The sequence below is a fragment of the Grampus griseus genome (assembly GCF_964374135.1).
Source record: "Grampus griseus genome assembly, chromosome: 7".
In the NCBI taxonomy this organism is placed as follows: domain Eukaryota; kingdom Metazoa; phylum Chordata; class Mammalia; order Artiodactyla; family Delphinidae; genus Grampus; species Grampus griseus.
In genome coordinates this window covers 97,723,414-97,737,546 of record NC_139001.1, presented here as the reverse complement: position 1 = coordinate 97,737,546, position 14,133 = coordinate 97,723,414, and the positions used below count along the sequence as shown (strand labels likewise).

Sequence of the window (14,133 nt, the reverse complement as noted above, 5' to 3'; positions counted from 1 at the left end):
ATAATCAGAAAGAATTCAGCCTATTAAATAGACAAATTTCTAGTAATTAAAACAATTTAGGCTATCGTAAGAATAGACTAAATAAGGTTAATAGAAAAGAATAAGCCATCCAGTAATTGAGGCGTATTGGTAGGGATTGAATTTGGAAGATGGTAAAGGCGACAGTAAAGGTTAGATACTAGTTAATTTCCCAACACCATTTATCGAACAGTTAATTTGGGCAAACACTCATTTTGATCCCTACCTCACACCAATGTAATTCCACCTAGAATATGCAAAGATTTACATATAGAAAAATAAAAACTATATGCATTCTAGAAGATACTAGGAATGAATATACTCTTGGGGTAGAAGGGGCCTTTTTTACTTATAACAAAGTTTAAGATGACATCAAAGTCTTATGGACAGAAAAGATCTTGCAGTAAATTGAATCAGTGAGAGAGAACACAAGCTGAAATACAATCTCCCAGAATAAAGAGAAACATGATCTTACAGCAGTTTGTGAAAAATACTGAAAGGTAAGTATGAAAACAATGGCAATAGTTATTTCGTGGAAGAACAAAGAAACAAACAGGAAACGTATAATATACTCAAAGATAGCTTTCCCAAATAAAGACCTGAGTTAACAGAACAAAAGCACAGACAGAATTGTTAAAAACCCATAAAGGAATGAGTCCGAGGTCATATAGCTAACTACTGATGGAGCTGGACTTAGAATCCAGACTTGCCTCATTCCCAAATCCATATTCTTTCTTATTTCCACATGTGTCAATCAGCCAGCAAAAAGAAATCTTTCTACGTGCAATGCAGTATCCTGAACTGAACCCTAAATCAGAAAGGGGACATTATTGCAAAAACTGGTGAAATTCCAAAAAAAAATCTAGAACTTAGTTAATAGTTATGTGCCAATGTTAATTTCTCAGTTTCTATAATTACACCATGGTTACGTCAGTATTAACACTAGAAAACTGGTTAAAGAGTATGCAGGTGTGTGACTTCATGGAAGTCTAAAATTGTTCCAAAATAAACAGTGTGGTAAAAGAAGAAATCTCTCAAAAATGATGCCTTGGGTACTAACTTAAAAACTTATAAGTAGAAAGATTTATTGCATAGTCAAATTTTTAAAAGGCCATGTTTTGCATTAAAGACTTTGATTATAACAGGTTCACTGATGATGGTTAAAATAATTATCTGCTTCAATTATACAGCATTTTGAAAATACTTATATAACTTTTTCCATACATACCATTTTTCCTTTCATGTGGATAAAACATAGCATACTGTGAATATTATTCTTTAAAAGCATAAGGTGATCTGGTTGCGATGAACTGCTTTCCATTTCTGCTAAAAACGTGACAAAAGCTCTGGGCTCATAACAGCAAGAATTAAATTTAGAGGCTTAATAGAACTGCCTGATTTTAGGAGCTGTCAGATACTGAAAGAATCAGGCCTTCAGAAATAAATGAATCCTAGGAGCAGAAAAGACGAAGCATATAATTAAGTTGAAAATTCGGGATGGGGGACGACTAGGTAAGGAAAGAGGGGAAAAAAATACCAAGAAAGAGGGAGAAAAAAGCAAAATATAGGACATGAATAAAAATCAGGGCTTAGGTGTCTCTAAAGAATTGAGATGTGATCAATAACGGAATTGGGGGAAACAGTCGTATGAACAGTAGTAAATCAGATGGCATCAGGGCACTCACTAAAAGCCTTCCAGTGGATCCTGTCACTCAGAGCATGAGCCAGAGATCTCTGGGGACCTTGATGACATACTCCTCTGCCCCGGTCACTTCTCTGAATTATCTTCTACTGTTCAGCCTCTCCCTCATGCCCTCCAGCCATCCTGTTTCTCCATGCTGTTCCTCAGGCAATGCAGGCCTTTGAACTTGCTCACCTCCCCGCCAGGAATGCTAACACCCGCTGGAACTATCATCCTGGTTCATTCCCTCTCCTCCTCAACGTCCCTCTAATACTAACTCTTCAGTGATTTACTACTGAGAACACTCATACTGATCCCCTAGCATCCCACTTTCCCCTACCCTGATCTTATTTTCTCATAGCTGCCTCCACCATCTGACGGTAATTCCATCAAACATCTGTCTCCCTAACGAGTAGAATGTAAGCTCTCAGATGTTTGCCTGTTTTTTCCACTGATGCTTCCCCAATGCCTAGAATAGTGCTGGGTAGGGTTAGGGTTAGGTGCTCCATAACTTACTTGTTAAATCGGTCAATACATAAACGTGATTTTTCATTAACGTTATTTAAAGATGAGTAACAAAACACTGGTAACTTTTCCAAAGTTGGTTTTTGAGCAACCAGAGTCACTTTTTGTTTGCCTGTGTTTTCTGGGTATTTTCTACACTGAACAATAACTTCTATAACGTTTTAAAAGGGGGTTTCGTTTTATGAAAAACTCGACAGTTATCTGTCTGAGATGATTTCAACTCAGGCTCATTCAATGTCAGAATCAGAAAGATACATTCTTTAGGGGCCTGTTCTTATGAACTTAAATAACATTTAGTTATTGCCAGAAAAATCTTCCCATTATCAAAACTTTACATGAACAAACGCTCATTCGCAGGACTGCAAATCATACAATCGCAACTTCCTCATCTTAAGGATGAAGAAACAGACCTAGAAAAGCTGTCACTTCTTCACCTTCACTTTGAACATAGCTGATGAAGTGTTGAACAAGAGCTAGCTAGCCTGAACAAAGATGGAAACATTACAGAATGGCCTAGCTCAGAAACATTTTGCAATGCAGTAAAAGTCCAGATTGAACATTTTCAGTTCACCGTTTAACTAAACCTTCATTTTCTTCAACTTATTCCCATGTCATTGCTCAAAGATGCTTGCGAGCAGCTTCATCGTTTTCTTGGAACAGTCAAGATTCTCTTTGCCTTAAGATCACTAGCAGAGCAAACAACATGATCACCAAGTATTTTAGCAAGCTCAAGGGCCACGGAACCTTCCAGAATCCACTCAACAGTCAACCTCTTGTTCCAGCCCTCTGCCTTCCCTCTTGAGAGAAGTTCAAGGCCAGCTTATTTTACAAATTTCTTACACTTTTCAGCAGATGAATTGTCAATTAACTCTCATGAAATCAAATGCAAGCAGCTTTCAGGGTCTGAAAATGTGTGGCTTCTCTTTTCAAAAAAGCATTAGCTGAAAAGTTGCATGTGTGCCATTGTTTTGTTATACGTTTGGAAAAAATCTGATGTCATATTTTTTTTTCAGAGATAGCAGCAGCAGTTAACCCACACAAGTCCATTCCCCAGGTCCCCCGACAGCCATCTCCGATACCAGAGGGGCACACAGGCAGATACTTTGGCAAAGAAAGTCTACAAAATGACGTTGCTACAGGCCAGAACAACCATATTGATTTTTAGTACAATTCAAAACACAAGGAAACATCAGTTTCCTAAATGGTACACACTGAAATGGACAGGGAGACTACACCACAAAGAGCGGAGAGAAGGAAGACAATAAAAGACAATTACGTTAGCAAACAGCTGAGTGCTCTTTTCGGCTGTTTATTTTTCAGGTTCGAAGAACTGAGAGGCTTGAATTAAGTTGCACTGTCCTTGTCTGAAAAATCTGAGCGCGCTCCTTTACGGACATTGTGCTCACAGCTGGAAGCCTGGGCATCCAGTGGACCTTCAGGAAATAAAGCCGTACAACCCTCTGAACATTTGAACATCCTCCTTAAAGCTCAAAGAGTTCTTTTTCCCAATTAAGATTTCCCGCTCTCTCAGCAAATGGCAGATCTGTTTAAACTGCACTCTAAACATATTATTTACCAATACAGCATTCAGTTTGCTACGAGCAAATATTTTCCTTTGAAATCCTTAACGAGACAAAAATGCCTTTCAAGCCAGAGACTTCGGAAGGGAGGTTGGGAATCAGCACAGACCAGCTGGGACTTACCATGGCCCCCTCACTTCTTCTTTGGGCAACTTCTCTCTGCAATCGGGCCACAGCCAACTTCTCCCTGGAGAAGCAAAAGCACATGATTAGTTGACCATCCTTCTCAATGCAGAGGTACACCGGCCTGGCTTCAAAACATTCTTCTGAGGTCTCCAGAGGAATCCCTTCCTTGGTTTAGCTCACTTCCTCCACTAAACTTTCTATAAATATTTAAAGTGATTGGTCATGAGTGCATTGTTTTCACTGTGTGTCATGAAAGAGATCTTTTGCCTTGGATTTTATAATAGCCAAATGAATGCTCAATGCCAACTCAAAGCTTCCTTTTAAGTTCATTAACATATATCATTTGTAAATAAATTTTCCATGGCTAAAATATTTCAGTTGTTCTTCCTGTATCAATTTTGCTCATAAGTATTTTCGCTATTCTTATTTATTTTGTTGCCCTGCGCTGATACTTAATTTAATAAAGCAAACAAAATGTAACTCTGTACCATTCTCGAAATAAAAATAGAAAATCCTTTGCAGACTTGCTACATAAAAGGCATGGGGCTGAGCATTTTACCTGATCTCATATGAGCCTGAAAACAGCCCTATAATAGGTTTTATTATCCCCATTTCAAAGATGTGGAAACTGAGGCTAAGAGAGGCTAAATAACATATGGACTGTTCATATTTTCTATTTCTTCCTGATTCAGTCTTGGAGCCTCCAACTGGTAAGTAGTAATATTACAGTCAAACTTTAGGTTCTCCTTAGTTCAAAACCTAAATAAAAATTCTGCATGTCATTTTTCGGGGTCTAAGAAATATGAAAATACGGAATTGAAAGTCAAATTATTTAAGTACTCTTTAGTTCACACAGGGTTCATTTTGTGTCCTTTATAATTGCAATTCTGATTTCTCTTACCAAAAAATCTAACATTAACCAAAATTTTAAGACTACTTTTGTAAAGTGACAGATATCTTCATTTTGGCCAGCTTTTCAATTATTCTTAAAACAGTTGAGAGACGAAGTAGGGAGAAGTGAACTCTTCCAGTAATTCTCAAATCTTAGTTCGAGCAAGAATTTTCTCTGAAATCCTCTACTGCTATCGAGGTGTGAAGCTATTGCATCCCTCAGCCCTCCCTCTACACAGGATTCAGCTACATGCAAACAGAGAGGAAGCAACCTGAATCCCAGAGGAAGGAGAGGATTTCTCCCCTTCTAACTGCTTGTGTCTTTGAAATGCCCAAGACTATCAAGAAGGCATGTATTGGGTTGGCCAAAAAGTTCGTTTGGGTTTTTCAGTAAGATGTTAACACAAAACCCGAACGAACTTTTTGGCCAACCCAATATTTTAGTTGGGTTAAAGTGGAGTAGCTTTTTAGTAGGAACAGTTCTCTCTCTGAATAAACACCTAAAGACAGACTAGAAGGAGGAAAACTAGAGTCAGGAGACTTTTGGGGTATACAAGTTTTGGGAGCCTAGAGCAGGACCTGTGCTTATACCCTATGAGAGGGGCAAAAAGGTAAGCAGGAAGAAGCCAGAGAGAGATGGGGTCACATGCCTCTTTTAGAGGTAAACAAAGCAGAGAGCCTACACGTGTTCTCTGACCCAAGTCCCGATGAGCAGATGAAAAGGCAGAGGGAAGAGAAGAATGCAACACACTTCTGGCTTAATATGAAAATTAAACACGTGGCAAATACTCATGAGGACAAAAAAAATAGAGAAGAACACACTTTATATTCTATGACTCAGTAAGTCCACTCTGAGGTATAAACTCAACAGAAACTCATATATATGTTCACTAAAAGGCACGTACTAGAATGTTTATAGGAGGACTACTTGTAATAACCTTAAACTGAAAATGCACACACCCATTAACAGTAGAATGGATAAACCTGAACATAGTTATATATTGAAATACCATAAACTACTAAGAAGGAATAATCAAGACCTCATCACAACAATACCATTGAGTGAAATAAGCAAATGCAGACGAGTATATATTTTATGATCTCATTTATGAAAGTTCAAAGACGGCATAACTCCTACCTAGTTTGATAAGGTGAGAAAAAGAAATTAAAGACACAAATAACAAAAAGGAAGAGGTAAAATTGTTTATATTCACAGATGACATAATTTTCTAACCAGAAAATCCTAAGGAATTTACAAAGCAACAATACAGCTAATAATTTAGCAAAGTCACAGGATACAAGTCAATTTACAAAAATCAATTATGTTTTTATGTGTTAGCATCACACAACTGGAAAATTAAGTTTAAAGAATCTGTAATAACATAAAATACTTAGGGAATAAATGTAATAAAAGACTTAAACTGCTACATAGGAACCAGAAAACACTGCTCAGAACAATTAAAGGAGATTTTATACATACACATACACACACACACCACATTCATGGATTCACACACCACATTCATGGATTGAAAGGTTTACTATTACACTGTCAAAATTTTTACCAAAATAATCTATAAATTATTTTTCACTGGGATGTATAACTCCATGAAACTAAATAAAGAGAACCCAGAAGCTACTCTGGTACTAAGGATGATAATTAAGTTAATATAACAATACCTGAACTCATTGTTTTCTCTGTATACTGAACACGGAGACATTTAACTTCTAGTCTAAACTCTAATCCACATTGTCTTCTATTTTCCTTGACTGTTTATTTAGTATATCTTTTCCTCTAAATAAGTTCCTCCTTGACCACAAGGGTGGCAGCCAAAATTGCTGACTGATGCATTTTTGCACGTGGTCAGTTGTGGTGTAGTCGGTATAGTGTGGTGTAGCTGTGGTATAGCACTGTACCAGCTGCTGCCCTGAATGCTGAGATCACATTTAGTCCACCTCTATAACACCTACTAAGGGCCATTTAGTAGAAACAAAATAAATGTTTGCGATTTGCCGAGTGAGGAATCAGACACAGAATCTAATACCAATTTGCCCAGCATGATAGAATTTCTAATAACTACCAATTTGCATTTATGAGTACACAACACACACACACGCATACACAATGATCCCCACAGGGCACCTTCTGGTTCTAGTTGGCCACAAAAGCTTTTTACACACATTTTAAAATTATGATAAGCACAGCTTCCATGGACTACCAGGTAAATATCTGAGTAAGCGTCAACAAAGTAAATTCCTATATAAGGACACTGAATGAGGGGATAATAGTACAGCAGTTCTCATATATTTGGGCCACAGGACCCCTTTGCATTCTGAAAAGTTATTGAGGACCCAAAAGAGCTTGTTTACATGGGTTATAGCTACTGATGCTGACCAAAAGACCTTCTGTTCAAGTAGGTTATGTTCATAGATATCTACCATATATAAATGAAAACAGGTAGTTTTAAAAAATAGTTACCTATAAATGCATTAAAAATTAATAAATCCATGGTAACATAAGTAAAACATTTTTATGAAAAATATTATATTCCAAAACAAGAATAAATTTCATAAGAAGAGTGACACTGCTTTAAAATTTTGCAAATATATCTTTAACGTCTGGCTCTACAGAAGATAGCTGGATTCTCATATCTGCTTCCACATTCAACTTATTGTGAGAGCACGTCATATAGCTTCTAGAAAACTCCACTACACACCAACGAAAGAATGTAAGGAAAAAAACGCAAATACTAGCTTATGAAAATAGTTTAGACGTTGTGGATCTCTTAAAAGGGTCTTGGAAGCACCCAGCATCCCAGGCCCACACTTTGAGAATTTCGCCCCGAAGACAGATACAGAACTAGAAATGGAAGGCGTTCTGGAAAATTTCCTGGAATCATCATTTCTGATTGCTGAATCTTCAGAGAAAGATTTAATATATATACCAATAGCCTACTAATTTTTTAGAAGAGCAGTTTAGCACAAAAAAGACATTTCTAGAAACAGAACAAGAGTCTATCTTATCACTATCATCCTACTAAATAATAAAAATAACTCTAATACAGTGTAAAGGTTAGGAACATCACTATTTTATCCTTAAAATAGATTTCCTTTATCACACTATTAGGAAATAGCACATGGTATAGGTGCTTGTCAAATCTTATTCAGTTCAATTGGAAAGAAAACTCCAATGGTTTTAGCCATTAGTTTTTAAGAAGGAAAATATTAATAAATCATAAAATTTTGTAGTCTGCCCACACATTTTATTTTTTGGCCTTCAATAAAGTATGAATGAACCAACATAGAAAACCAACATCTCAGAAGTGGTAGCACATTAGCCACTTGATTTGGTGCAACAGAGAGTAAAATATGTTAAACTAGAAACGTCAACTTTACTTTTGACCTACCGCTACGTGAGCAGAGATGTGCCCCACTTCAAACAGCCACGTGGAAATGTGTGACACAAACGTGGAGAATCTCAGAGTAGTCTGGGTCACAGGAAAGATAATCCCCAACCCTAACCCTGCTCTCTGGTCATCCTAATTTACAAATTGGAAAATCGCTTTAGTCTACTTTATGGGATCTACTCTCATTCAAAGCAGCCTGGTGGTGAAGGACAATTTGCATGACCAACAAATACAAATGCCTCTTTGGGTCCATGCTCTGTAATTGTTCTAAATCATTTATTCAGGAAATGCAACATATATAATGTCGTGGAGCAAAGACTTCTAAGGGTTCCGAATAACAGCCCAGGGTTTTCTACAGGGTGGGTGGGGAAGACCAGTGCCAGTTAAGTTCCACTACAGGAGGGGCACCACAATTTTAGGTACTAGGAGCTATTTTATGTAGTAGGCCTCTGAATCATATTTCCTTTGAAAAGAGGGTTTCAAGGCTAAAACACACCAAAAAGGTTCTTTCTTGAGGTTCAATACTTTGTATCTCCCAAATCTTTCAAGTTTTTGGTATTCCATGTGTGTGCAGTTTATGTCAGCAGGAGTTTTTCTTAGTAGGAATAGTATTTTTTTGTGTATGAAAGAAGAATTGTCATTCTTTATTAAAATTAAGGAAGTAATGGAGTTGAATGGGTGAAATTATCTACAATCAAATTCTTAGGATTTCTAGATGTTAATATTTCTGGGCTCAAATTATGAACTTAAAGTATTAAAAATAAATGGGACTTTTTTTTTTTTTTTTTTTTTTACAGTAATCTCATCTGCTCTTGGGTTTAGTAGTCCCTTGGCAAACCATATCTTCAAACCCCCATGGTCCCAATATACGTGTGAAGCCAACTGGGACCATCATCTTTTTTATGCAAATTCGGGGTTGTTAAAAACAGCTTTGTGTAAAAAATAAGGAATCCTTGCCTTGCATGCTACCCAAGGCAAATTAAACACACTCCTAAATACTTGTGTTCCTATTTGAAGGTCTTCGCTCATCTGCTAAAAACTGACAACTGTGCTTTTGCAATACGTCTCTGTTTTGTTTTGTGTTTGTAGCAAAGCCAGTAGCTCATTATGAAGGGGGTACTGACTTTATGATTGCAAAACAAATGCCCAGAGATATTTTATCAAGAGCTGTGGACCCTTACTTACAGAACAGGGATAATAGAAGAATATAAAGAATAAACACACAATAAAACAAAAGTGATGACAACACTTACTTCTCTTTCAGTTAAATGCAAAGAGAATCTTTCCCTCCAAGAAGGATGAAACAGAGCTACATTTTTATTCAATTTTATGCACAAATGGCGAATTAGTCCCAGGTTTCTAAATCCTTCAGTGCAGCCGCAGACAATCTCAACTAAAGATCATAATAAACAACAACAAAGTTATTTATGTGAACCATGGATCTTCAGAAAACTACAGATACAGCTACAAGTTAAGCCCATGGAAAGACTGCCTACAATGATACCAACAGGATGCTGGCATTTGTAAAAGCCAGAAAAGACCTGCAAAGGTTTGGATGTTTAGAAAAATGTTCCCCAAGGGGTAAGCAGCTTTCGAAGGGGGACTGTATTCAGTTTGCGATGTGTGGAGACGTCCGACTTCAGGGCACCGAGCAGCTATCTGTTGTAGGAGTGGGGAAGGCAGGCCTGTCTGGAGACAAATCAGTGTTCTGTTGCCATTTTCAAGGAAGCCCTGCACCCATCCTGAATGGGTAAGGATGACGCCACTGTGCAGCCCTGCTCTCCACCAGGCAGATGGTACCCCCGTGAGGCTGCCCTGGAGGAAGGGTCCCACTGGCACTCAGTGTGAGTGTGGAGAATTACTTCTACTCATTGTGAGTCTCGTCACCCCAAACTGCTCTATACACACAATGCATTTGAAGGGCGCCGATCGAAACGCACCTCCAGCAAGCTGTCAGTACAGTAAATACTCTGCCAGCTAATCTGTACAATTTCTACTTGACTCTTCTGGAAAACTAAAGCAGAACAACTAAGCAGGCTCACACATGTATTTAAAAAGAAAAAAAACATTATGGGGCATCTTACAAACCCAAAGTCCATTTCCTTTACTGTGGGAAAGAGATTGGGCTATTAAAGAATCTTCTACTATCCCCCCAAACTGGACCTTCATGTTAGTTTTGGTCGTTAGGTTAAGCTCCTATATTCTAAAGTATTTAAAACTCAGTTATTTTTATGTATTATATAATATATACATCTATCTCTATTTTACTTTATTTGGAATATTCTGCTGATTATATACAGTAATCCAATGATGGTGGAGATTCTAATTCATTCAGCAAACACTTAAAGTTGAGTTTAATGAGTTTAGGCTCTGGGCAATAAAGATAAATAAGATGGTTCTAAATTCAGAGAGCTCAGGGTCTAACAGACAGAAAGCATACCTAGGCACACCTGTGTCATAAGATGCACTAAGCATAACGTGAGTGCTGGGTATTCAAAGGTGTATTCAAAGCTAGCTTTTAAAATAAATGTTAGGTAATGATTTTATCAAAAAATAGAAAGTAAACTGCCTTGAAATGGGAAGGTGCATTCTCCTATTTCTAAGAGTTATTTTTCAAATTTCATGCTTTTTAGCAACAAGTCATATAGAAAAACAGGTCTGTTTCCACAAGTCTTTTAATTATAGAGAATCTCTATTATAGGTCTTGATTCCACTCTTCCCTAAATTCCCTAAGTTTGGCAGGTGATGGTACTGGACTTCAGTTCAGTTCCAAGTTCTGCCCCTTTGGGTCATGGTTTTATCCAGGTCACTTTTCAGAGACACTCGACCGACTTCTTCAGCCTTTTCCATTCCGATACATCATATCGCAATTTTAAAAGATAAGAGGAATGGTTAATATTTATTGAACAGTTAGTATGTCAAGCACGGTTCTAGATACATGAAGTATTTAAACCTCCAACAATCCCATGAGGTAGGTATTATTATCATTTCCAGGACACACAGCAATGCTTCTCAAACTTTTTTGAGAACCTTTTTACACTCTGAAAAAAAATCTTTGAGGACTCCAAAGAGCTTCTGTTTATGTGGGCTACATCTATCAATGTTTACGGTATTCAAAATGAAAACCAAGACTCTAAATATATATTAATTTACATATATTTATATATAGTAAAATACAAATACTATATATATTAATTTATTTGAAATAACAATAATAATTCCATTACAGGTAAATAACATATAATTGTGAAATACAACTATAGATTCCAAAACAAAAATTAGTAACAAGAATGGCAGTGTTTTATAGTTTTGCTAATGTCTTTAATGTCTGGCTAACAAAAACGACATCTGGATTCCCATATCCACTTCTGTACTCAGGATATTGCAATGTTAACATGTTGAAAAGCCTCTGGCAAACCACTGTATGCCCATGAGAGTGAAAAAGACAAATAACATCTTAGTACTCTTAGAAAAGCAGTTTTGACCTCTGAATTCTTGAAAAAGTCATAGGGCCCTTGGAGCCCCCAGTACACAGTCTGAGCGCTGATGTACAGTGACACCTATCTTCCACGGGGAAACTGAGGCTCAAGTAGGCTGGGAAACATGCCCCCTGTGCCTTAGCTGTTAAATTTAAATACAACCACACATGTTTTTCCAAATCTGCAAAATAGTGATGAATACTTATTTAGTTAAAATCTCATTTGCTAGAACTTGTGCCTCTGTATTTATCATCACCTATTAACCACTGCCTTTACTGCTAGAGAAGGAATCATCAATTGAAACAGGCTGGGACCTGGGACCTGGGACCCTTTGCTACAATGCTGGCACCTGGACAAACATCTTGTCCAGCAAAAAAATACAAAGAAACTATAAGGGACTAAAAATGTGTGCATGCGCAGATAGGGCAAATTATGGACAACAAGATACAAAGAGACCAAAAAAACCCAACTGCCACTTCTGAAGAGCAGGGAGCAAAAGCAGGGTACTGGGCATGCTGCACACAACACCACCAAAGGGGTGGGCAGACCACCTAAGGCCCCCCTCCAGCCCGACCCCTGGGCACACCCCTACCTTCACCCCATATTAGGATCCAGCTCGGCCCGCCTCCGGGAATGAGTGAGCAAGGGAACCTGTTGCTTCTTCTCGCTCCCCCCTGCTGCAGCAGGGGCCCCAATAAAGCCTTGCCTGCATTTCTTGTCTGGCCTCCGATCAATTTCTATTGACTAAGGAGGCAAGAACCCTGGTCGGGAACACAATAATGCAAGAAATCATGGGGGTGTCCAAGGATGAAACATCCTTGACCCTCTCCATAGCAATCAATGGGAAAACCACTGATCTAACTTTTCAAGGACACACTGAATTCCAAGTCCTATGAACCGACATTTCCAGCCGAGTAGAAGAAAAATACGAATGAAATTCCTCATATAAACCTATGCTCGTTGTTTCAATTAACACCACCCCCTCCCCATATTTTTCCCTACAAAGATCTCACCAAATGCCCAAGAGGAAATGAGATAAATGATTACTCTCATTTACACCTTGGGGCAGAGAGTCACACTCTAAAATCTTAGAGAAAAGTTTCAATAAATCATCAGCCTTCCCCATTTCTGAGTGGGCCCCAAGAATAAGAGCATGGTGGCGACCTGGTGTGTGTGCGCGAAGAGAGCAGGTCTGCTCCCCTCGGAGGCCTAGAACCATTCTCCGCCTACACAGGCATCCTGGAGAGCTGCCGGCCACAGAGGCAGGACAATGCCGAGTGCCAGGTGTGCCTGTGGAGTGGGCAGATGGGGAGATCGGGGGCAACAGTCCCTGAGTAATGGTTAAATTAATTAGCCTTTCCAAAGCAGATCATTTAATTACTCATCCACTCAGATATTCAGGGCAAGGACAGATTTAGAGAAAGTGTGGGAGCTACAACCCAGATGAAAGAAACTTGCATGCAACTTTTTCCAATGCATAATGTCAGTGTTGGCCCCAACACTTATAAATACCCAAAATCACCCTCTTATTCCGTACTTTAGAGGAATCAATTCACATCCACAATGCATAAAAGTCAGGAAGTTGAGAGTGGTTCTCAACTGGTGACATTAAACGATTTGGGTCAGCAAAAACTAAGGCAGCAGGACTCAGGGCGGCGTGCACACACACTGACTGCGGGAGAGAGAGGAAGTGTAATAACAGTGCACTGTGCTGACTAACTGATTCCCTTCCCACTAAGCAAACAAACAAACAAATGAACAAAAAAACAAACTTTTTTAGAGAATACAGCATATTGGAATACAGAGATCATTAGTAAAAACAAACGCACACGCAAATGTCAGTTGCCTGCCTTTCTGAAGGTCTTCTGTCCACGTGCTGCTCCTCCTGGAGCTCTCTGAAGATTTCTAAAATTGTTCTCCAATTTTCTAAGTTTCTGGAGAATTTTCTAAAAGTTCTCTAAATATGATGCCATGTAAGTGTGCTAGAACTTGAAAAAGAATAGATACATGTATATGTATGAGTGAATCAGTTTGCTGTACAACGGAGACTAACCCAACACTGTTAATCAACTATACTCCAACATGAAAAAAAAATTTAAAAACAATTGTTCTATAACGAATGTTCTTCCACTCTCAAAAATGGTGTCTCAAATGACACCCACCTTTTCATTTAGTGGTTCACTGATTCATCCATACAGCCACTTGTGTCACCCACTGTATCCTAATTGCTTACCTGTTTCTCAACCCTACTGGTCTATAAGACTCAGACGGCTAGGACTTCATGCTCTCTGTGTGTCTGAGGCACAAACCACATCCTCATTGAATGAAAGATCATGAGTCAGGGCAAAGACAGCCTGATGGACTTGAGGCAAGATCACCCGCTGCCTTTATCTGTATTGAGTATCAGAGGTTAGTCCCATGCCCCA

General features: G+C 38.4%; 1 protein-coding gene across 1 annotated transcript in view; it reads right to left on the bottom strand.

The window, feature by feature from the left end:
* Window positions 1–14,133, bottom strand: part of NCKAP5 (NCK associated protein 5) — a gene marked incomplete at its 5' end in the record, with an annotated part of 911,020 nt that overhangs the window by 562,974 nt on the left and 333,913 nt on the right. The window contains one exon of the mRNA XM_082658819.1: window positions 3,928–3,991. Coding sequence (XP_082514945.1) covers window positions 3,928–3,991 — 64 coding nt within the window. The remainder of the gene's footprint in view (window positions 1–3,927; window positions 3,992–14,133) is intronic.